Source organism: Grus americana, chromosome 1 (assembly GCF_028858705.1).
Source record: "Grus americana isolate bGruAme1 chromosome 1, bGruAme1.mat, whole genome shotgun sequence".
In the NCBI taxonomy this organism is placed as follows: domain Eukaryota; kingdom Metazoa; phylum Chordata; class Aves; order Gruiformes; family Gruidae; genus Grus; species Grus americana.
In genome coordinates this window covers 154,881,468-154,905,897 of record NC_072852.1, presented here as the reverse complement: position 1 = coordinate 154,905,897, position 24,430 = coordinate 154,881,468, and the positions used below count along the sequence as shown (strand labels likewise).

Sequence of the window (24,430 nt, the reverse complement as noted above, 5' to 3'; positions counted from 1 at the left end):
CCTTTCATCTTTTTTCACTGCAAAGAATTAACAGATAGTATGTGCCACCACCATAAAGGGACATTATTATATTGATTAACTCACAACATTAAGATGATTTGTTAAATGTGGTCATTAAAAAAGAAAAATCAAATTTTCCTTAGCATGTTGCTTATTGCTTAGATTTTTCCCATTTGCTATAATATTTGGAAAGCAGCAATGCACAAACAGTAGTGATTAAAACACTGAGACTGTAAATTTTACATGACAAAGCCTTCACACCTCATTTCGAAAGGTGCCAACTAAGTGGTAAATCCCGATACAACATCAGGTTGAAATGTTGCATTCACGCCAAGTGCTATTAATAGTGTCTAGTTCATTTAATAGTTTAGAGCGATTTTTTTTGTTGTTGTACGTTGTTGTTCCCAAGTTTACAAGTTAGATGAAAATATTAATTTGAAGATGTATTACACAAGTTTTCCTAAAAATTTAAATTATTTGGAACACTTTGGGAACTAATATTATTACTTAGAAAAGTCTATAAAGGCCATAACCTATTAATTTTGACTGTATTGATACAAGAAGTCAGTATTCCTGTATATTTTTAATTCCTTTGGGACCATAAACCCAAAATAAATTATATATGAAACCTGGATGTCAAAGTAAGCATAGTGCTTATCTGTGCAAGTTTCCATCCACACCAGCCTCTGATTAAGCAATACAAAGGCTTTTCCTTCACGTCTCCACAAAACCAAAGGTTGACATATCTTGGCATGTATGTGAGAATTGCTAAATTGCTATTGAATCTCTCAGAGCTAAGGTTTACTTAAGAAATTAGACCTGCTGGAGTCAATTTGAGCCACTACATGATCAGATACTTTGGATATTACTTAGGATTTTATTTCATGACACAGCTCGAAATGAATTAATAGCTTGCCAAGACCAAAAGACTCATTGTCCCCACCCATTGACATTTATTTGCTGCCACTTTTCTGATCAGAAACTAAGTCAAATCTATCCATTCGATCTTCAGAAAACGAGCTTTCGTTGTTTGGGCTGGGAGAGTGTTTCAAATTAAGAACTTGAACTGGCTTACGATGCAATCAAGGGAGCCCCAAAACTGCCATCACCATCCAGTAAGGCTGTGTGGGAGAACGCGTGGCAGAATGGATGGCTCTCAGAAGGGAGCAGAGATTCCTCGTTTGAAGAAGAGCTGCCTAACAAGCCACTTTGTTCCGACTTTTGTTTGGGGAAACGGGATAAATGCATCATGAGTGTTTAAAGAAACATGCTGACTCCGTGTTACTGCTTTCCTCCTCCAAATGGAAACCAATCTAACAACTAAGTTTAGGTTCCCAAAAATGGCCACATCATAGTGAAAGCCAAATAAAGTTTAAAAAAAAAAAAAAAATCAGTCATGTGCTCAGATAGGGAAATCGGAGGAAGATATTTTTGTATGTGCAAAGAACACAAACAAGTATGTTTCCAGAAGTATGTCAGCCTAGGGCGGTCATCAGGGAGGATTACTAGCAACTGAGTAAACCTGCCGTAGTTCTTACAGCACAATAGGTACTTTCCAGCCAGCATTAAACTGGAGCAGGTGAAGTGGTCAATGCTTCAAAGCACTTACTTGGTTCATAGGGTTTTGTAGGTGGACGATGGGACTGTGGGCACAAGCCTAGGAGCCTATGATGCTATAAACACGTCATCTGATGAGTCTATAATGCTGACCTATAATTCAAAAACTAACCCAAACATAGTCTTCAATAATTAAACAATTTCCTCTGACTTCAACAAGCTTTGAATCAGGTTTCAAATAAGCTTTGAATCAAGAAAGGAAAAATAACTACTTCTAGCACTTAATCCACATAAGAGCAATGTCAGCTTCAGGGGAAGCCTACTTGCAAGAAATAAGTTGCAAGTTCCATGCTAAAGTAAAAAAAAAAATATAATTTACATCAATATCACTGTTAATTTTTACTTCAGTGATTAGTATCTTTTACTTATTTCAAGTGTCAGGTCAACATTCCACTTACACAACAAGTCACACCATACACTGTATTATCCAAGAACTAAAAAAAATTCCTACAGGACACAAATACATTCTTTGATAACTTCATTCCCCATGGGCACACACAAATCAAAATACAAAGTGCAGCACTGTGTCAATACTGAAGTTTCCTATTGGTTTTGGACTTTATTAACAAAAGGATCCATGATCACTGCTGAGTTTCCAAAACGAAAGTCATCTGATTCTACCAGGGCTTCTTGGGGAATAAATCAGATAATAAACACACACACAAATTGCTAGGAAACTACCAAATACTCAAAGACTTGTTAAATATACTGTGAAGAGAATACAATGGTTAGTCAATCTAGTCTGCTTATTAATTTTCAAAGTCAGTAAGCAATGAATAAAAATTTTCTTAATTCCTAAAAATAATTCTCATCTGCTAACAAGCACGCAGACAGAAACAGCTATTCATGTGGCTCGTGGCAAAACACGTTGCTGGTTATTCATAACCAGTAAATTTATTCCACTGGCAGCGCAACTGCCCGAGCAGATCAGGCATCGGACACAGAACACCCAGCTCCGCCACGAGCTTCTGCCCCGACTCCGGGCAAATCACTCGGTCCCTTGGTTTCCCCTCCCCACGCTGCCTGCCAAATCAATTAAGGCTCTGATCCCGCTAACTAACTCTTCCTGGAAGAGCAAGCCTATTGATACAACCGAATCTGGAGATCACACCATGTACATCTGTGGGCACCAGGCCAGGCCGCTAGACGGCACAGCCCAAGGAACCGAATCCCACCTGCAGGGAGAGGTCTTTGCCCCCCCCCGACACCGGGGAGGAGATGCGTGGCCCTGGGAGAGGCAGTTAGCCAGCCAGAAAAGGCAAACGTGTCCCCCCACCAGCAAGCCACGCTGCCCTCCCTACCCTCCCGCGCCGTGCATGGTACCAGGCCGGGCAGCCCGCAGGAGATGGCACAGGGGTGCCTCAGCAGCCCCGTCCCCACGCCCAGAGCAGTCCATGCCAGCAAGCAAACGGGGCAGGGAGGCAGGGGCTGAGGGTGGGGAGGGACAGCACAGGTCCTGATGTCGATAACACCGTGCCGACCCGGCACCGACAGGAGATGGTCTGAGCCGCGGTCTCCGAGGGCTTCTTTACGGGAAGGATTGTAGGATGCACACGTCGTAAGGTCACAAATTTGGCCAAGCATCCCAATGCGAATGCAGCCTGCCTGCTCCTCGGGGTGCTACCGGGGAGGTGCACAGTAAGGAGCCAAATCCTGACCTGGCTCTGACTCTCACTGAGCAATTTAATGATTTCTATACTTTAATATTAAGCACATAGGTAACCCTGCTAAAGATAACAGAACTCATGTGCTCAGCTATGGCTCTCCACAAGTAATTCCAGGGAATCTGAGCTCTGCTCAGCGGCACTGCTCGTACCAAATAAAGCCGAGCTTGGCCATTGTCACAGGAAAACGTTTCCATCAGAGCTTAAACATTCGCCTTAACAACACTTCGCAGGAAAACATAAAGTAGCACGCTCTAACAGTTTACAAAGCTTATGAATAATATCCATCCAAAGTAAAATGTTTCCACATTGCATGGGAAAACCAAGTTAAACCATGAAATGAAAAAAGCCATGTTATTGTTATTATTTTAAACAAGTCATGGCTGGTCATAATTGGAGACATGCTGCCCCAAGTAACTAGGCTCTTCTGGAATATTATTCCACTAAGAAACTACGTAATGTTATTTAGATACATCTCTGTTGTTTTATGAATTTAGAAAAGCGAGTATTGGGTCAACATGACTGAAAAAAAAATCACTAAATTTCTTTAAAGTAAAGTAGGGATTTTGCGGCCACAGTTATCTATACTAAAATGAACTTTATAGTACTTTTAACTCTTGTGTCAAACAGTTAAAAATCATAACATCTTGAATTGCATTAAGATAACCATGGTGAAAGATACTGTCTTCTAAAGTGGGAAACAAAACACTAGATTATCTGGAAAAAGATGTTGCGTGTCAGCACTTTTTTTTTGTCCTAGCATAACCATGAGAGGCTAAAATCTTCATCTGATAGCATGGACAAAACCCTCACAATTTATACTGAGTGTCAACTTTTATCCAAAGGTACTAAAAAAAATAAAATAAAAATCAAAGTCATCTGTATTTTACACCATATATTTACACAACTAACACTTAAAGTCTGCAATCTTACACTAGAGTTTAAGCAGCTGAGTCTACAGTAGAAGTACAGATGATGACAATGGCTATGCTTAGTTGATTTCAGAATTTGGTATAATTTGTGTTTCATATCATTTTGTCAAGGTTCTTATAGATTTTGCAGTATGAATAACTAAACATTAAAATGTAATTATCTGGAAAATAAAGGATTAAATTTACAAATGTCATTATAATGAATTTATAGCTAAAGTGCTGGTCCAGAAATACATTTCCCATATCAATTATAATAAAAATAGGCACTTCAAATTTAAAATTAAGAAACTAGACATGCTCATTTTTCCAGGATTAATTTAATACAGTTGCTATTATATCTCTTAATTTCAGAGCTACAGCCACTGTGTACTATTAAACAAGTTTGTATAGATGTGATTTAATCCCATGATTAGGGATAAAATAGACAAAAAAACCCCCTTCGACATAGTACTATCTGAAATTTGTTCGATTATACTCTCCCTTGCAAGTTGGGTATACAACTGTTCAAAAACATTACATGAAACTAAACAAAATCAAGCTGCTTTCTCTGAGCAAACAAAATGCTAGAAAAAAATGTTTAGTCCTTTTGGCCTTCCACTGGGAGTTTCTAAGAGGGACATCTGCGCAGAAGCAGATGTGGAAACTATACAGAAAATTTGCCACGAAAAGATCGGTCCGTGGCAGCCAGCCAAAGAGCCACTCAACAGTTCACACGCACAGGATTTAACCATCCTGGACCATGAAGGCACGTTCTTGGTTGATGACCACTATCACGCAACTGGAATTGCCTCCCAGCTTAAAACCATCGCACCATTCCTTTATCAGTGCAGATTCAAAACCCAGCACTGCAAACGTGGCCTCAATTAGGCGGTTGGCTTGATTTTTACAGCTCCTTCCACCACCCCAAGGAGAGAGCACAGCTCTCCCCAGGAGCAGACTGACAGCAAGAGGCAAACTCCAGCAACACCGCTTTGCATAAAAAGCAAGGCTGGAAGTTTCTTAAGAGACACAATTTTTGCAAAGCAAAGCGCTCACCTTACAAGCGATGAAGGGCGAGGGAGGAAGGGACTGGTGACTAATACGCTCAACTACCTACCAACCTCATCTTTGGAGACACAACAAAAACAACTGAATTAGCACGTCTGCTCCTTCAGCATACACTACGCAATACTCAGCTAATTCTGCCATCCCCAAGGTGTACCTCTACATCTCTGACCTACTCACCCCACGAGGAGCTAGTCATTCTAGCTCCTTACAGTCAAGAAGAAACAGGCACTTGTAAGCAACAATCCTTCTGCCCTATTTCATGTTAGGCTCAGATGAATAAGAGTTATGAAAGATCTCCAAGTCTGTGAGGCATATGACTTGGCATTCATTTTAGGAGCTGAGACCATATGCTTTCACAATTGCTAGGAAGTTTGCTCAGCTGGGATGTCAGAGCCGTATTTGTCCCTCTTCTAATACGTATCAATAGTCATTAACAAGGGCAACAAGGTCTGGCAACAAAGAAGAGCTCTTGTAAGTAGAGCTTGATATTCTCATACAACTGTCAACTGCAATGTCGTCAATGTTGGTGGACCTATTTCAGGCTGATAATGGCGAGGAGGGGGGTGGGGATAAGTATAATCAGACTTCTGGTTAGATCCACAAGCAAGAACCTGACTGCTATTCTAGATATCAATGGCCAATTGCAAAATCCAATAGCTTCATCTGAGCCGCTAGGTTACCTCCATCCACATGCCTGAACACACAACGTTAGAATGCTCTCAAAGAGCTTAAAAGCATGCTTTTTCTCTCACTTGGGAGAAAAAGCAATCTTTTCCGGTGATTAAATTGAAGAATTATTCATATTAAAAATTTAAATATTCATAGGAACAGGGATAAGGACTCATGTAAGTTGTGGGAAGTCATGTTCACTCTCCCTTTCCATTACAGTGGATATCTAATTATTCCATGAAGACAGCTTCGGTAAGAAAGAATGAGAGCACTCGACCAAAGAATATATGACTAAAATGCGCTAGGGATGGGGAAGGGGAAAAAGAGGATTGAGATTTTTTTTTTTTAATCAGCCAGAAAGCTACTGGATGCTGGTCAGTCCTGGTTGAGTGCTCTAGCCATGTAAATATTGTGCGCAGAGGAACAGAAACACTTCATCCAGGCACTCTTTGAAAGACTGCTCCTGCCTCCATCATTGCCAAAAGGGCTTAGACACCTAATATCAAAAGAGGTTTGAGATTTACAAAGATTTTTGGAGACTGGAGAGTTCCTCCATCCTAGAGGAAGACATTTATCTTCCAGAGAGCAGCATGTTTTACAATACAAGGCTCTCCTCAACTTTCTTAGTCAACTGAGAAACCCACGCAAACCGACTGTCAGACTGCTTACGAAGGAGACCTAAAAACCCCTGGCATTACATACCTTCCTTTATGCATCTAACCGACATCTAAACACACTGGATGGTCCCACGCTAAACGTTAGGCTGGCTGCTGCAGCTTTTGGACTTTCAAGTTAGGAGATACATCCAGAGACATGCTGCTTCGCACAGAAGAGACACATGGGGAGTAAAGGGAGAGAAAAAGAAAGCAGGGAAGGGCTAAGAGGAACAACCTGGCGTGCATGGGCAGGCCATATTTTCCCTACTGCTTTCTCTTCTTGTCACACCCGCGCTTAAAACTCTGAGCATCTGGTAGTAGGATAGAAAAAGATTTTAAAGGATTATTTTCAATTTCTGCCAATGCTTTTCTAGAAATCCTTTGTGTTCTCACCATTGTCAATGTGAATCGGTAATAGAGAGGTGAGGGAAAGATGAAGCTAGGCAAGAAGTTGTGATGAAAAGACACCACCACCCCCTAACCTGCCCAAAACCATTTAGTGAAATGAGCAATACAGCACAAAACAGCCACATTGAAGCAGGCTAAAGAGTCCTCTAATCCAGTTTGCTCTCTCAGACAGTGGGTCAAAAGCAGATGCTTAAGCAAAACTATAAAAACCAAGACAAGCATATGCAAATACTTCCCAAAATTCTCATGTAGCTTCTAATGATTTACCTATCAAGGACCTCCTGCACTTCACCTCCCTTCATGGAAACCTTTAGCACCCTGTAGCCTGGAGTTTCACACCTGAACGACAGGGTGCAAGAAGAATGATTTCCTTCTGCTTGTTCTGAACCTGCCACGTTAGCTTAATGCCCCCAGTAAAGCTGAAGTCTTACTTCCCACCTACAGTTTAGACTCACAGTCCATATATCATGACACGTTGTCCTTCCCTTACTCTATATATCGAGACACACAGCAACGGGAACTGCAATTCCCCCGGTACGGACATTTCCTATCTACAACCTGAGAGCACAATGGAAAGGCTCAAAAACATGGTGCCCAAGCATTTCTACACCACCCTGCAAAACTGGGATGAAAAGCCCTGTGCAGCTGGCCAATGCTTTCTGCAGGATTCTTGGGAGAAGAAAAACTGTTACCTGAACAGGTTTCTAACACTTTGATGGGAAATCAGTTGCACTGTGTATGTGGACTGCGATAGAGGAAGGGAAAAGAAATTCTCTGTGAGATGAGAAAAAGAAGTATCCACAGATGTGCAGTGTTTCTCGAAGGTCACTATTTTGGCCATTTCCTTAAAGTCTGCTCTTTAGGACAAGACAAAAAAAAAAAAAAAAAGGAAAAAGAGGTATTCTCTTTTTATATAATTTCCTAATAGGTTCTCAGTATTTGACAGAGATAGCTCCTACAATTTATTTTCATTTTAACCAAACCTTTCTCAGTAGGTTTTCACAAAGAAGATTTTTTTTTTCCTTTGGGTTTTTTGGGGGGGTTTTTTTGAGGTTTGTTCTGTCCAAGTTTAAAGAGATTTTTTTCCATGAGACCAGGTTAGGATCCTTTTTTCACACTGAAAGAAGAAAGCTGATGTGTTTTGGGTAATATTGCTTAGAAAATGTAAGAACAGTTTACTTTCTCAATTTTGTATCTTTTGAAGTATCATTACTAAGTCGTTAAACAGCTACATATTTCACTTCATCTATTAATCTTGTACATGTAATATTACCTCTGTTCATTTAAAAGGGAATCTCATAGTTCAGAGTTGCTAATACAGTAGTACAAATCAGGTTTAACCCTTCACCTTTTTGCTTTATTAATTCCACTTAAACAGCAATTCAAGCTTCTATATACAAATGCTTGGATTAAAAAAGAAAAAAAAAGTAAAATATTTCCATGAATAAAGCCAGAGTCTCCTTATTTTAAAGGTTTTTCATTCCATAAATTTTAAGGGGTTTATATTGCTGTTGTTAGAAACCTCTATTAATGCAGCCTATAGTTCTGGGCACTGTACATGCACAAAAGCACAATATATTTTTCTACTAACCACAGTAAATTAACTGAATAGCATTGTGATTATGCCTTATCAAATATATTGCTCCTGTTAGCAACACATAAAAGAACTACAAAACCACCCCAACACTCCAGAAAAGTGCTTGGAAACAACAATGCAAAAAGAATTTGGAAGACTGAATTTGTGAGAAAAAGCTATTAGAACAAAACCTCGTGGAAAGGTGAACTTCCTCCTACTACCAGACCACTTACAAACCTTTCACGATGAGGGGGAACTAAAACCAAAGCACAGCCTTACCAGTTCACCACACGTTAGGGACACAGCTTCCAGCTGCCACCCAACCCGTAACCAGCAGGTTTTCCTCCAAGCAGAGCAAGCTGCTCCTCATTGCATCACCCCTGAGCATGTTCCTTCACTTCATTTGCAACACACCTGGGTACTTACTCTGCTTGTGACACCCAGCCACCAGCGATCGCCAGGTTCAGTACGCTGGCACGGACACACTCAAAACACAAAGATGAGAAAGTACCTATTTTCTGTGAATATTTTTTTTTTTAAGCCTTAAAAATATTTCTGCAGGAATATTATTTCTAACTGTTTGAATAACAAGTTTAGCTTATCGCTGGTCAAAAAGGTTTCTAGATCTATTTCTGCTCATTAGAGTATTACAGTTGCTATTTTATAATGATCTATGTGTCACCTGAAACGAGGCAAGTGGGCTTGGCCAATAGCCCTGAAGTCCTGAGCTGTAAGCAAGGTTATTCTGGGAAGCCACCAGAGAACCCACTGTGGTGCTCAGGGACTCCCTCCCTGCCTCAGGTGGGGTTCCCCCCCTAAATGAGTATCATCAGAGGGGCTGGGAGATGATGCAAACCTGGGCCTTTTTCTGTCACCTTCCATGCAGTCAGCAGGTGACCGGAGTGTCCATGCCACAAACCCAGGGCCTGGAAAATGTCCTGGTCCCACAGTTCAGACATGGGATTTGGGAGACAGATCCTGCCCAGGAACAAAGGAGTTGAGTTTAAGCAAATACTTTATAATACCTCCATGGAGATCGATCAAAACATCTTACCCTTTTCTCAGGTGCACAACGGGGCTATGATCATCTCTCCAGATAATGTTTCTAAAAGGACTCACGACCATGAGCAGAGGTCTCCTTAACTTCCGTGGGACTACAGGCTTGCACCCACAGCTACGCTTGGCACCGCGGTTACTGTCTGAAAGCCAGATTCAAATATTTAGCCAGGTGCCCTCTCCCTGTTGATTTCAACACCTTCATCCATTTGCGCCTTAATACTTATCACTCGACAGCAACCCACTAAGTCTCCCTGAAAACTGCCACTCTTTCTCTAACGCAATCCCCAGCAGATACTTCCTGCCATTCCTTCAATAAACAGACAAACGCCGTAGTAATCAAAGCAAAATAATGTCTCAAAGAACAGTATTTGTAGATTTCTTATTTACAAACTGGATTGTATTCTCCCTTGCATCAAATGCATTTCTAAGAAATGCTAGACAAATAAAACAAACATTTTTATGTTGCATTTTTAAAAACAAACAGGGGCACCTGTAAGTTCCTGCTCCGAGTTTAATCTTGAGATGAATTGGCATTTCCTTCTGAAGCTGATATGGATTGTACTGCATAGAGAAGGTAGTACTATGTTAAGACATGAAAGGGGAGGATGTATTTTTGTCACATGGGCATCATAAATATCATCCACATATCATTCCTGGAGGCTAACATACTCTGTTGGAAAGCAGAGGCAAAAAGCTTGGTAAACTGTTTGGAAAAGCAATTTTGGTGGTTAAAATTCCGAGAACACCAGTTTCAAAACCGGAAGCTGATCATAAAAATAACTTGCAATAGTAGAAAGCATATAGAGTAATTACCTCCTCTGTCTTACTCATATTTTACTTTTTTTCTCAAGCAAGAAACACAGATTATACTGAATGAATGAGATCGTTCTCAGCTCCACTGGATGTGCCTTGAATCCTCCCCATCTAATAGTGTACTGCAGAAATGAAGTGAAGCAAACCCACATTCAGTAGCTCTGCAAGACGAAACAAATGCTAAAGCTTCACTTTTAAGAAAGGCAACTGAAGAAGGTGAATGCAAAATGCCAAGTTTTACCTACCCTAAGGAACAAGAATATCTGAGGCATGCAATGAATGTCAGCTTAGAAAACAGCACTTACTGCATTGTTTTTCAGCTGTGAGACCTGCAGTACAAAATTTTACCTTCCCCATGGAAAAAAAAATTGTTAAAATATGAAAAATACTGTGCTGTCAGAGCACTGTGCGATTTCACAGCACTTTTCTCAAAACTTCCGAGACTTTTTAAAAAAAAAGACCAAAAAAATTAGCATCATTTACGTGCAATATCGCTAATGCCAGAGCAACACGCGCTTTCTTCTGTAATTACGAGAGCTCAGTAAATATTTACACAGAGCTGTGCTCTACTGTTTCACCAGTTCTGTTTTTTCCTCCTCTCCCAAGTGCTCTCACACAGGTGTCTTTGTTTTGTTTTATGGCTCCCCCGATTTGTTGCCAGTAGATAAGTTTATAAGCAAGCAATGACGCTTAATTTTCTTAAAAAGGCTCACTAGTACCTCATAGAGCATTTTTGAGAAATACATTTTACTTACAGCAACGTATCTGACCACACGACTATATAACTGACACTGTCATCTTCTTGAAATTATATTATGTTGCCAGGACTGTTTCTATAACACAGATTAAAACCCATCTTTGTCACTTAAGACGGGATACTTAAGAGTTTGGCTCTAGTCCCGCAATGCTCAGCAGAGAATTCTCCTAGACTTCAGGGAGGCTTTCCAGTACATATAGACCTGCATGTATTTTCTCCCACTGCCAGCATCCCAGCTCTTTAAAGTTGCTTAGGCCATCTCAAATAGGTGTGATGAACGCTTCAGGATGTCACGTTAAGGAACTTAACTTCATTTAGGATACCGTGCGGTAGGTGAGACTTCATAAAGCTAAGATGCCGTTCTAGAAGGACGCTCTGCAAAGAACTGTATAGAAAAGATCACAGACAACGCACATGAAGAAATACTTTGCAAATTACCAGTATTTCCCCCAAGGCATCTGCGCCTTGAAAGCCCGAGTTTGCTTCCAAGTGCTCAGGCCCTGATACCGTTGCATATTTCACATATTGTGATTGACCAGGAAATACATTAAGAAGCGCTCAGCCAACAGTGCAGCAGCTGCATAGCTAGAGAAAACACAAATCCCTTTTAATTTCACATTTACTGAACAAGTACAATACATCATCAACTAACTAGAGCACAATCCAGGTCAGGCAGGAATACTTAGCTACGCCAGCTGATCCACACATGAGTATCAGTCTCATTTCAAGTCCTTCTCCTTAAAATAGACTCCACGCAGCAAGTTTGATCTCAGAAGCCACAGACCTCTGGAAGTTAGATGTTCCGTTTATGCGAAGCGTATAGGCTCCGTCTATAGTCAGGGAAGACAGGTTTGTGCCCATCTCATGTCTGGCTTTGACCAGCCTCTTCAATACTTACAAGGCACCTATATCTTTCAGTGACTACTCATGGAAGCCAGATCCTTATTTTAAGAGGACCGTTTCGACAGACTCCTAATGAGGAGCAAAGGAGGCGTCTATAGACTGGGCCAAACCTCTCAGTTCTACGTAACGTGCGAGAACACTGGCTAGATAACCCCACCATATTCGTGGAAATCTAAAACAGGAAGACAGACCCTTAGGACATGCTGGAGACACTTGACCTGGAATCTGCAACACAGAAGGCATTAAGCAGCTTCGCTCAGAACACCCACACTAAGGTCCCCTAAGATTTTGAAGTCCTGTGGTCATCCTGTGGCCTCAGATGAAGATATTTCTCCCTTTTAATTGTACTCGTGTCCATCTGACCAAAATAGGAACCCAGCATAGGTGAATTCCACAAAACCTGTTCAGAAAAACACAGATAAATGGCATCCTCTGAAATATCTTTCCTTGGCTTGCAAATAATCCCATCCCGTCTGTGCTAAACAATCCTACTAAAACTTTTCTGCAGCTATCACAAGATGCCTGTTTACGAGGAGGAAAACCCAACCAACCAACGTGAGGCACTAAATAAAAGGCACAACAATTTTAACAGTGTCTTCCACTTTGATGCCTCAGCCTCTCCAAATGTGATCAAAAAAGTCTAAAAAAAAAAGTGAGATTCAATCTATGTTTGAGACAAGAGACAACAGACACACTTCCCTATACAGCAGGAATAAGACTTGGGCAAAATCACTTAACCATTTCCATAAAACACATATAAAATAAACCCAGCATGAACAGGCTGTAAATGACTGGTTCCTCCACATCACAGCTTCCCAAATTACAGTCCACGGACTACTTTATACTGTATCAGAGGGCCTTACTTCCATTAGCTATTTTTAATTAAAGTACACTGGAAAAATTAATTGAAGTAATTAATTATTACTATTCCAAAAAGATATTATGTGGTCACAAATGGCCCAAAAAGGGACCTAAGACAATCCATGAGAAAGAAGAGAAATGGTTGCAAGCCTCCCCTATTAACATCTCATCGCTGCTATGAAAAATCTTGGAAACCTCCATCAAATTAAAAGTTACCCCATTACAGAAGCAGAGGAGAAGTTCAAGACAGGTGACACTGTATACACCAAAACAAAGACACATACTAGGAAAAAACCCTCCGGTAGCATCTGATCCAAAGAAGAAACAGAATTTCAGACTTAAAAAAGACAGATAGCAATGCTGTTCATTCCAACAGTTACACTCATATGCTGTATCCTGTACTAATATGGGTACCACTTATTTCCAATGTTTTTCCTAAATTCAATCACGGGAATTTGGACAAGAGTGTCCTGCTCCTGGATTAACTGACAGTTACCAAATATAATTCTTTTTAGCACAGTGCTTTTTTTAACTGATGAGAGAACAGGCTTTTTTGTATCAAATACACTTTATTCCTTTCTTCCATGTAAGAATTTGCTTTGTTTGTATCTGATGCATATAATGAGTTAATATATTTTGAGACATGCCAAAATGTGAAATGTTTGACTACCAAAGGAAAATGAAGATCTTGCTTATGTCCACGCACATACACACAAAACCACAGCTACGCTTAACGAGTAAGATAAAGTCACTTCACAGTCCAATAAAACAATGGGTTTATGTGATTAAAAGATTGCAAAGAAGAAATTTAACATACAGTTTCAAAAAAGACTTATTTGTCTACTGTTTTGCCATCTTCAGCAGAACTTTGCCTCCAGATTGGAATGAAGAGTCAGCTGCTCAGCCCTTTACAAAACGTACGGCTCAAAAAGATAAGTGAAAAATCAGTGCCTGATAAAGGGGCTGGGATCTAAAGCAAACTAACTGAAAATACCAAGAACATCTTCAGTGTTAAGATACCCGACTAAGGACAAGATGTATACACTTCATTCTGCTCATGGTGGAGAGTCTAAAGTTGTCTCCTCCACATCAGTCCTCAAAAGAGCTATTTCCCAGGTACATGTTCTAAAGTCCCAGCACCCTTTTTTATTTTTATTTAAAAAAAAAACCCAAACTTCAGCATTCTGCTCCTCCTATGCTTAATTAAGGAAACAGAGCAAGCTGCACTATAACAATATAGAAATTATTAGTAAAAATCAATACAATTATATTCTTTTGCAAAGTAAAAATAAGTAGAATACAAGCCTGAATCTAGATGATCAAAAATATCATGTAACTAACTCTCATAAAATAGTATGGTTGAAACGTTATCACCCTGCAAAAGTGACAACAGCCAATCTATGAGTACAAAGAAAATGGAAAACATCTACCGAGGAGTGAGAGGAATAGAAAATATTGCAGTATTTTCTCTTAATATGACAACATAGCAGCCACATGGCCAGTATGGCAAGTTAAAGCTTGCCATGTTCGTGACCGATGAAGCAGACTCAAGACTTAGGGAATAATTTCAGACTCGCAGAAGAGTCTCTAAATGACCTCTCGCAATGACTCCATCAGCAGCAGCGTGGTATCTAAACATCCTACGTAGCTCTTTCACAGCACAGACCAGCTCCCTCTGCATTCAGACACACCAGTTTGACCGTGCTCACTCACGCTGCAAGATCCAAGTGTATTGTTTCCACTTCCTAGCATAGTCGAGTATACATTTATTAAAATAAAAGTCAATCGATTTATTTCCTGAGGGCTGAATTCTAGTTCTACTAAAAATCAATAACAAAAAAGTCCAGCTATTTCACTACTATCAGATTCTGACTTTTTTTTTTTTAAATAACAGATGGACTATCTCATGTCTGACAAAGCTTTTTGTTTACTGTCACTTGAACATTCATACTAACAGAGAAAAATTAAGAGAGGACCTGGACTAGAAATTACTTACACTGCTGAAACACATTGGTGCATTTGTATCTGGAAATCATCCTATTGGCTAACATTCAACAAGCGAGTACTACCAATTTATTTATTTGGAACCTACGCAATCTACCATTTATTTAAAAACACACCAGTTATGGTTAAAGTTAAAAGCTTATCTTGACAGTATTTTCATTTGACATTTGAAGACTGAAACAGAACAGTGTACTAAGTTACCTTTCCGTAGATATCCAAAAGAAAGTAGTATTATCATAGCACTCATTGGTGCATGTTAGAATCTCTCGCTGGTATTTGTGAGAATAACTGCTAGCCTATTGGGATTATAAAGTAATAAGTACTAATCATTTTAGGTTTATGGCCAATTCTGTCAAGTATTCTGTGCCTCAGGATCATATAAATATGGACACAGATGTTTATTCCTAATACTCCTTCACATAGTCATTTTTCTGTAACTACTGTTAAAGTCCTGAGCGCTAATTCTCTAACTTCACCCTTGCATTAAGTTATAGAAGTTTGATTCCAAATCCAAATATAGATGTTCAAAGTTTTATGCTAGATCAAAACTAATTAGTTGTAAATAATTTTATTATAAAGTGACTTTTTATAGTTCACAACTTTGATAAAGATTTGTGATGGTGATTAATATTAATAGTTTCTGTACAAGATTGTTACAACAAAGGCGTAACTTTTTGTTATGTTAAAGAGACAGTACATTATAGTTATATTTCATTAATTTTGACAGAAATAATCGTTCAGGACTGAAACCTGTTGTAAAAGATGCAAGTCCACCCTCCTATAAAGTTCTCCAAATTTTTACATTGTAAAAACAAATGATGTTACAACATGACCGAGTGCATCTGCCTTACAGAAGAATTCTACCTCCGCTTTCCAGAGCCATATCTGATAATTCCCTTGCAAGAAGTCTTTTTTGGGGTATCAGTGAAAATTTTGGTTAGACACATCACCTGACATTTAGTCTGCCTTTTAAAGTAAACTAAAACCACTCACTGGAGTTTTTAGAAAAAATTCAGTATCAGAGAAACTGGCAAAAAGACTACAGAAGAAATTCACACCATAACTTCTCAATAATTCAAGCAGTAGAGTGACCACGATAGTTGAAGCAGTCAATTTGGTGATGTAAAGGGGTTTTGCATTAACTAGAAAACTGAGGTTTTCATGTGTTTGTCCATCCTATTTTTGTTTCTTTTACATAGTGCTAAAATGTAGCATTAGCAGTTATTATACATAACTCTCTGTAGCCTGTTATCTCCATCAGTGAAGGCAGACTAAGCCAGCATCACTACTGTTTTCTTGTTCTTGAGCAACCGTTCAACACTACTGTCTCCTATGTAAGAGTTAAGCCTAACTCTCCCCCAAAAGACTGTCAGATGTCTTGCTCAATCAATCTGGTGACTTCTGGTGAGCAAAAGCCTAGATCCAAAGGGAAAAAAAAAAATTTAAAAAAATCTTCAGAGTTCTCATTCCATACATTAGCTGATTTAATGAGGGGTTAAACTGGACATTAGGACTGTATTAAACAATGTTTCTTAAATAAGATACTGTCTGGGAGGACAGAACACAACAGACAAATCTAAAACTGCTTAGATCTTATTTCATTGACATGATTTTCCACTGTTACTGGAATGATTTATTGGATTGTCTTTGACTGAAGAGAAGCAAAGTCCTCTGCCTCAAGTTGCACTTAGAGTGTTGTTCTTACTCTAAAGTCTCTGTGAAACGGATTTGGAAATTGAGACCAAATGGAACAATGAGTTTCATTAGCTTACGCTCATCATCGCAGCACGCATCATACAAATTTTACTAAAGCATCACTTGGAAAAGCTTGGAAAGTTCTCCACTGTGTTTTACTGTTTCTAAGAAACTTCTGCTGTTTCTGGTATCAGCAAGTTTGCTATTTTGGCATCACACTAAAGCCCCCGTGCCTCCATTTCTGACCCCTTCAAACAAAAACAAGCTGCTCAACAATGTCTAATCCGTGCGTCATGTAATCCTGCTTAATACTCTACAAACTCTGGGTAATATTTGGGTAGTTTTTAAATTTAGCAAAGAACATCCTGGCCTACTTCAAAGATACCCTCGCCTTGGGTAGCGTCCCCTAGAAATGTCGCCCACTTATTTCAAAGAAGAAAAGCAAACACACATAAATGCCTAAGAGAAAGGAATAGAAGATAAAATAAGAGATCCTGGTCTAATGACATAATAAAAGCATATACTATTACAAACGAAATGATTGAAACAGGAATGCATTATGCAAGCATCAAACACACCACTCAAACAATTAAAGAGACCTTCTGACTTTCTTTTTTGGCTCCACTTAGCAGCACAAGACGGAGCCCTGCACAAGTACGTCCGACCCCCCACTTCCAGCGAGGGCAGACTCTGCTGCAGAGGACCGTGGCATGGCCAGCTAAATCATGCAAGCCTTCCTCCCATCGACACAGAGCTATTAATATAAAGTCGGCTATCGCTCTGCCAGAGAAACAGAAAATCCCTTCTTTGAGACATCATTCGCTTTCTGCAGCATCATTATCTTAAAAGTGGCTCGCAATGCAAACACTACCAAAGAGGTCTAGATTAAATTCCATTGTAATTCTTCAGTATACTGTCCTGACCGTCCTTCCTAAGATCTCTCAGACCCTCGCTGAAGGACAAATATGTTCCTATTTTGTTTAGGCTGTCAGGCAGACAGTCTCCAATCATTAGCCTCTTGTCAACAGCGATGCTGGGGTAGATTACTAGTGCGTAGTGCTTGTAATGGCAGGTGCATGGCCCTGGGGCTGCCATCTGCCAGGAAGGAAGTGTTCTCCTCTAGGATGCTGAAGAGATTGACAAATAATGTAAACAAAACACTGAATCATTCCTAATCTATGGAATCAAGCTATTGCATCACTCTTCTGCAATGTAAATGTTACCATCAGAGATGGGGGCTTAGGCCTAGGGCATGGGTTGTTTTGTTGTTTTTTTGGGTTTGGTTTTCTCCCTTAACTATTTCTGTGATTGATTTACTGAGACAAAAAACACACTCTAAAAATAACTTTCATTTAACTGAGACTGGCAAATCTGTATTTGAAAATAAACAACAAAAAAAAACCCCAAACAAACCCTACTATCAGTGATGTTTATTTTGGAAAGTATTTCCCCACTGTTAACTTGTAATGTTCCTCTTCCCAGAGTGTATTGCCCTTCAGTGTGTGCAAGAACTAGATTGTTTTAATTACTTTTTTTGATACACCTATACACACTGTTGGGCCATAATCGCTGATTAAAAAAAATTGAGACCATTTGTTTTGAAAAAAATTTTTGAAAGTAAAAAAACCTGGACAGTAACAGAGCGTTGAGTATTGTCTTTGGTCTTTTAAATCAATTTCCAAAGGGAATTCTCCCGATCAGACTGAACGTCTTTCCTAAACAGTGCTACTTTAACGCCCGTTTTTCACTTCAGCTACCAAGCAATAGCACAACTCCACGCAAATGTGCACGCACTTCCCAGACCAGCCGCTGTGATCATTCCTATTCCTCAGGAAAGTTATTCGTTACTGACTGGCAACACAGCGGAGATTGCGTACTACTGCTGTCTTTGAGTCGGCCTCAAATGTTACTTACAAATGAAGTGTATTTTGTTAGGTAAGCCTCTGTAAAGATGTAAGCAATCTTTACATTGATTTCTCTGTGTTTTGGATCAGGCTTATAATGCCTAAGTCTTAAAAGCTTGCTTTAAATACAAACCCTTACAACCCTACAACTAAGGGATTCATCCTACCTAAATTAACGTGGAAACTGCAAATACAATCTAAACCAGTAATCCTGGTTTCCTCTGTAACTGACAAGAGATGCAGGGGAAAAATTCATGCTACTTTACAGCTTGCATTTAAAAGACGTGGGAGCCGTCACCCTTGCTGGCTCTTTACTGCTGCTGGCTCTTGAGAGCGCCTGGAGGACCGACTAACCCGAGATGCTCATGTGCTGGATACACTCATATTTGTCTCAGCTGCCTTTAGGTAAAACCCCCTTCCCCTCCTGCCCAAAAAAAACCCAAAAAACCACCCCAGCACCCAAAACCAACCAACCCAAAAACCCAAGGAAAGTTTTCCTTTGGAAAGGTCGATGGAGGAAAACCAGCCTTTTCAACAACCGGCAGCAAGGGGACTGCTCAGCTGAACTTGGCTTTTCAAGGCTGCCACTCTTGACCCCCTACACATCCATACACACAAAAACTTTAAAAATAGCTACACGCCAGATAACAGACACACAAACAAAACATATCTGAACTTTGGGGTCACTACACTGGCTTCTAAAAACCTCAAGGGATGCTACTGATTACCATCCATACACAGATAGCTTCTAAGCAAACACTGTAAGAAACAACAACAAAAAACAAAGAGTTGTCACCCTCCTAATTACACATCCGAATTTATCAAATCAGTCACTATACTCGCTTTAAATTGTTATTTCGCATGTAACATTTAAACTTCCACAAACTCTGCTGAACTATATCTTGACTAATACACAACACACCTAGACACAAAGAGAAAACATATGGATGACCAGTACAAAAGCACGCTATACCTCAACAAATTGGAGAAGAAAAAAAAAAAAAAAGACCCCAGATAGAGCTATTTCTTTATGTGTTTATTACTTTCAAAAGAAACGTATTAATGACGCTTTAGAGAAAATCTGATATATAAACAGAAAATACATGGATGTACCTATGTTGTCATTTAACTGCTGAATAGAAAGAGAAGTTAGATTGCATCCACTAAATCTAGCCGAATTTTTCTGTGGATGCTTGATGTGTTTCAACTTTTATACCACTTCAGCATTCCAGTGTAATTAATCCTATTTAAAAATAATAGTAAACCAAGTGTAAAGAAACCCATGTTATTCCCTCATTAAAAAAAAAATCACCACCATGTAAAACACATCCTAATGCTCTTTGTGTTCAAACATTCCTTTATCCATTTTACTTACAAGCGAACGTTAGTCTCTGTAGCTATCTTGAAAGAAATCAAGTAATCAGAAACAATCATCAACCTAAGCATTTCCTCTGCCTTGAGCAATGACTGTACTGGTTCATTTTAGAACAAACCCACCATTCACTTGGCCTATAACAATTTATCTTAAATGACTCAAAGTAACCATGACATTCTTTCTATGAGCTGTATAGTTAAACATAATTTAAAGTATAAAGGAAAATAAAAGTCTAATACATGTTACACATTTTAATATTCTGTCTGCTTGTAAAAAGCTGACATCCATATAATCAACATAATTAAAAATATCAAAGGCATTATTTAATCTTAGATAACTTCAGTTTACATTTCCTGTTTCACATATGGCACTGCTAGGTTCAGACCTAGCCATCTTGGTTTGGTCACCTCTGAAATATAGTCTGAGCAACAAATGCATTTCTAGAGGTAGTAAAAGAAAACATTGTTTTTTAAATTCTAAGCGTAAGAGGTAAAAAAAAAATGTAAGGTATTAAAAGTAGTTCAGTTCTTTCTGCTTTAATTCTGATGTTCTCACAGAACTTATCAATAAGAGAAGCTACTACACTTACAACTAATTTATTCAAAAAAGACTGAAAGTTGTATAGATTTCTAACACAGCATATAGGGGTTTTTTAATACTTTTAAGAAACCATTTAAAAATGAATACAAGTTTTATAAAAAAGACAATTAAACATTCTCATGCTGCCCTGAGAACCAAAACTTTGTGACACTTGGCATATTAGAGGGGGGGGGAAACCCTAATAATATAATTCATTGTTCCAAGTAATCCCAAACAAAAAAAAAAAGAACAAAAAAAAAAAGGAAACAAGGGTTATGTCTTCAAGAATCTAAAATGCCATTAGAAAGACACAGGAAGAGATTTCTTAAGATAGGCTTTTTATTGTTTAGGTGCAATCATAAAACTCTCACAAAAGTAAGAGCTAATTGACAAGGCGAGGGGGTCATTATTATCAAAAATCACCTTATTACGATCTTAAATATATGCATTACAGATGACGACTTCTTTAAATAAATCAAGACAAAAGAAACTAACACAGGAGGAAAACAACCCTCAGGGTTTTGGAGGGTTTTTTGCACCATTACACATAGTATCTGTTCAATTTTAGAAAACTAGTCCAACTACTAGAAACATTTACAAGTTACAGAGCATTTTGTTAATGGAAAAGAAAACAAAATTAAAGATAACCCACCCAAGTCTGGTGTTTTCAATTAAGCAAAATTCCCTATTACACACCCAGTAAATTTAATGGGAATTTTACTTAAGAATTTCAGTATTACACACCAAGGGTATAATCTTAACCCCACCGAAATAGACACAAAACTGCCATTTGATTTCAATAGAACTAAGATCCACCATAAAACGTCACATCGTTATTGGGTGTAATCTGTCATAAATATACTAGAATAAATAATTTACACTACACTATATGAGAAAAATGAGTGTAAACGTCTCCATAAATAATGAAAACCATACACAGTTCATACGTTTTTAAGCAAAGAAGCGGTCATAATTTAAGAACAAAGGCTAATTATCAGCAAGTAACAAGTTTTAACCAACCAGTAACAGTATTATTTTATTTATACATCAGGTGAAGGCAAGTGTTTCTCCAATTCTTAAATAGTTGCACACTTTCAGAACACAGTAAAACTAAACGAACCAGTAATTTCAAGCGACCTTTTAATTTTTCTGTTTTGACAGCAGTTGTGGGTGCACTTGCTTGCTCTTGCCACGACAGGGTAATATGGACAGAGATTTCCAAAAGCACAGCACTCCCTACAGCAGAGGCAAGTTACTGATAGACAAGCTATGGGTGAAAACCAGCCACCTTTACATGATACAAATAATTTCCCTTTATCCCCACAAAAACACATCTACTGCTACAGGCCTTCAGGAAGAATTCAAACTGGGTTTCTACATGTATTTTACACAAATAGAAATATTAATTTACTGAGAAGGTAACTATGAGGAGCTTGTTTGTATACCCTGTATCTCTGAGACTCTCCTGTTCTAAATATTAAATAAATGTGACTTCTCCATTGTTTGAAAATTGCTAGAAACCGCTCTTGGTTTGTGAAGAAGTTCTGAAGAAGTAAAGCTTCTCACTTTGCTAATATAGTCAAAAAACAAAATTTGAAAAAAGTGCAAACAACTAAGTAAACAATGCTGATTATATATAAGCTATCTCTTGTGCGAACCATTAATTTTTACAAAATTAGATTCTCTCAAATCTACCTGAATTACTACTGTGTTAAAATAATCTTGCTTATGCTCAAAAAACAATTTTCTTTCAACTGCATACGTGTTTCTCTGTAAAACAAGAAATTCTTAGTAGTCTCCCAAATCACCATGTTTGAAATTTAAATACACTGCCACAATACTTGGTGATCTTTTTCAACAGTGGCAGAAGTCTTTCCGTAAACAAACTTCAGTGTGAAATCCCAATGAAAACCAGAAGAGAAACTAGGAAATTTGCAGAAGTTAACGACTTGCTTCGACTCACACCAATAAAGTCCTTTGTGATGTATTTCTTCCCCATGCTGTGACTGTTCCAGTTCGCCTGCCATATGCGCAATTAACCTGAAAACCTTGGGTTTGGTACCTAACCCTGCACGCTGCTGACTGATGATGCTCGTGTGGGTTTTTTTCCTTACCGCCATGGCCCGATACCGGCCACAGTCATCCCCGAGCCCCCCGACCCTGGGTGCGCCCAGCAGGCACGCGCGCTTCTCAGGGAAGCGGGGCGATGGAGAAGTCAGCCAGTGAATCTCAACGAGCTTCCCCAGAACACTTCTCCGATGTGGTCTGCGTTTAAAAAGCTTACGGGAAAAGAGGAAAAATAAATACGCATGCTGATTAAATATTAAAATAAGGCGAGCTTATAACCACCCTTTGGCAAATACAGAGCAGAACTGAACCCTCTCCTCAGTACGCCGTGTACCAAATTAACACGGCTATGTTTATTGCATTATCCTTTTGTTTACTGGATGGGAAGGACAGCAGCCGGTTCCCCCTGCTTATCTGCTCTTATCAGCTCTTTCACTCCGGCTCTGCTCACCGCGCTCCCATCCACTCCACGTTTTCTCGGTAACTGGTGCCCGCTCCCCTCCCCCTGCTCCCCCCCCCCCTTCCCGCCTTAGGGTCAGCAGTTTGGGGAATGTTGTGGAAATAGCTCTTTCCCAACATGGGGCTTGGTTTGCAGTTGGGCCGTAGGTGGCTCAAGAAAAACTCCTCGGTTTTGGCGGAAAAAAAAAAAAAAAAAAAAAGTACGAATTTGCAGAGCAAGGGGCGCGATAGCTCGTTGGCGCCCGGGACCGCACTGCCAAGGCCGGCGGGGGAGCGCGGTAACGGCAGCATCCGCACCGGTCCGGGGCAAGCCACGGGGATCCTGCAGACGAGCCCAGCAAAACTAACAACAGACAAATAACGCTCTGCCCTCAACCCTTCCAGCCATTCAGAATAAGCCTTCATCCTTTCAAACCTTGCCATTTCATTCAACAATCCTCTCGTCTTAATTAGGCTCAAAGCTTGCTCTGCAAACGGTGGATCTCTCATCTTTTCCATCCTCCTGTACCTCCTATCAAAAGAGAAAATATTTTCTTCTTCAAAATCAACTAGCTACTAAGAAAACAGAAGAAAAAAAACCTGCAAGTGCCTCTTACAAACTGTTGCTCTTTGCTTATTCCTGATGACCTCTATCAGCACTGTGAATACAGAAGCAATACGTAACTCACCTCCAAGCAACTACTTTTACGTGGTATGTCATTTCACCCGGCTAGACCCATAAACATCTATTACAGCTATATATGCATACGGCTTTAAAGTACCATGTCTTGCATAAATTCAAGAGCAAAGAGAATCCCTCCAGTGTTTCATCATTAACTTTTAATCCTTGACAGACTGGCTGTTCTGTGCCCTCACAGTTTGTTGTGTACAAACTCACTTGCTAAGAGGTGGGTTACTATATGGGGGAGGTGGGGGGTGTATTTCTTTGTTTCCGTCTTTTTTTTTTTTTTGACAGCATAACTAGCACCTCGACAAAGGAACAGCTACATAATTAAAACCTAAATTCTCTCTCACCCTAAGTTTCAGATTTCTTCTGTTTGCTTTTCTCTCTGAACACCCAGTATCTGCAATCCAACCAACTGGTCATTCATGCTGGGACGGAGCTGCCAGCTGGAACGCACTTACACACCACCGTAGGGTGGGCCTTTAAGGGAAATACGCAATGCAACATGCAACAGCTCATGCATATAGTCAGTTCTGGAAAGATTTTATTATTTTAAATTCACATTCCATGCTCACCATGATTTACTGTTAAACTTTTGCAAGAGATAAGATATTTCAAAATCAATATATTAAATTTATCCTTCTCATTTCGGTATGACTGACCTTCCGAACTAAAGAGCCAAGGATTTTTTTGTAATCTGATGTCCTCAGTCCAACAATCC

General features: G+C 39.4%; 1 protein-coding gene across 5 annotated transcripts in view; it reads right to left on the bottom strand.

Annotated features, from left to right (window-relative positions):
- Positions 1 to 24,430, bottom strand: part of IRS2 (insulin receptor substrate 2) — a 31,922-nt gene that overhangs the window by 3,169 nt on the left and 4,323 nt on the right. Inside the window, exons 2-3 of one of the 5 annotated variants that reach the window (XR_008577543.1) lie at positions 23,461 to 23,556; positions 14,170 to 22,798 (exon numbers count right to left, since the gene is read on the bottom strand). The exons of 1 other annotated variant lie outside the window; for it this stretch is intronic. Coding sequence is in view for 3 of the 4 variants with exons in the window: in XM_054829172.1 (XP_054685147.1) it covers positions 10,140 to 10,189 (50 nt within the window). In the remaining variant the exon portion in view is untranslated. 3 more of the 5 variants (XM_054829172.1, XM_054829192.1, XM_054829179.1) reach the window with 3 other exon arrangements.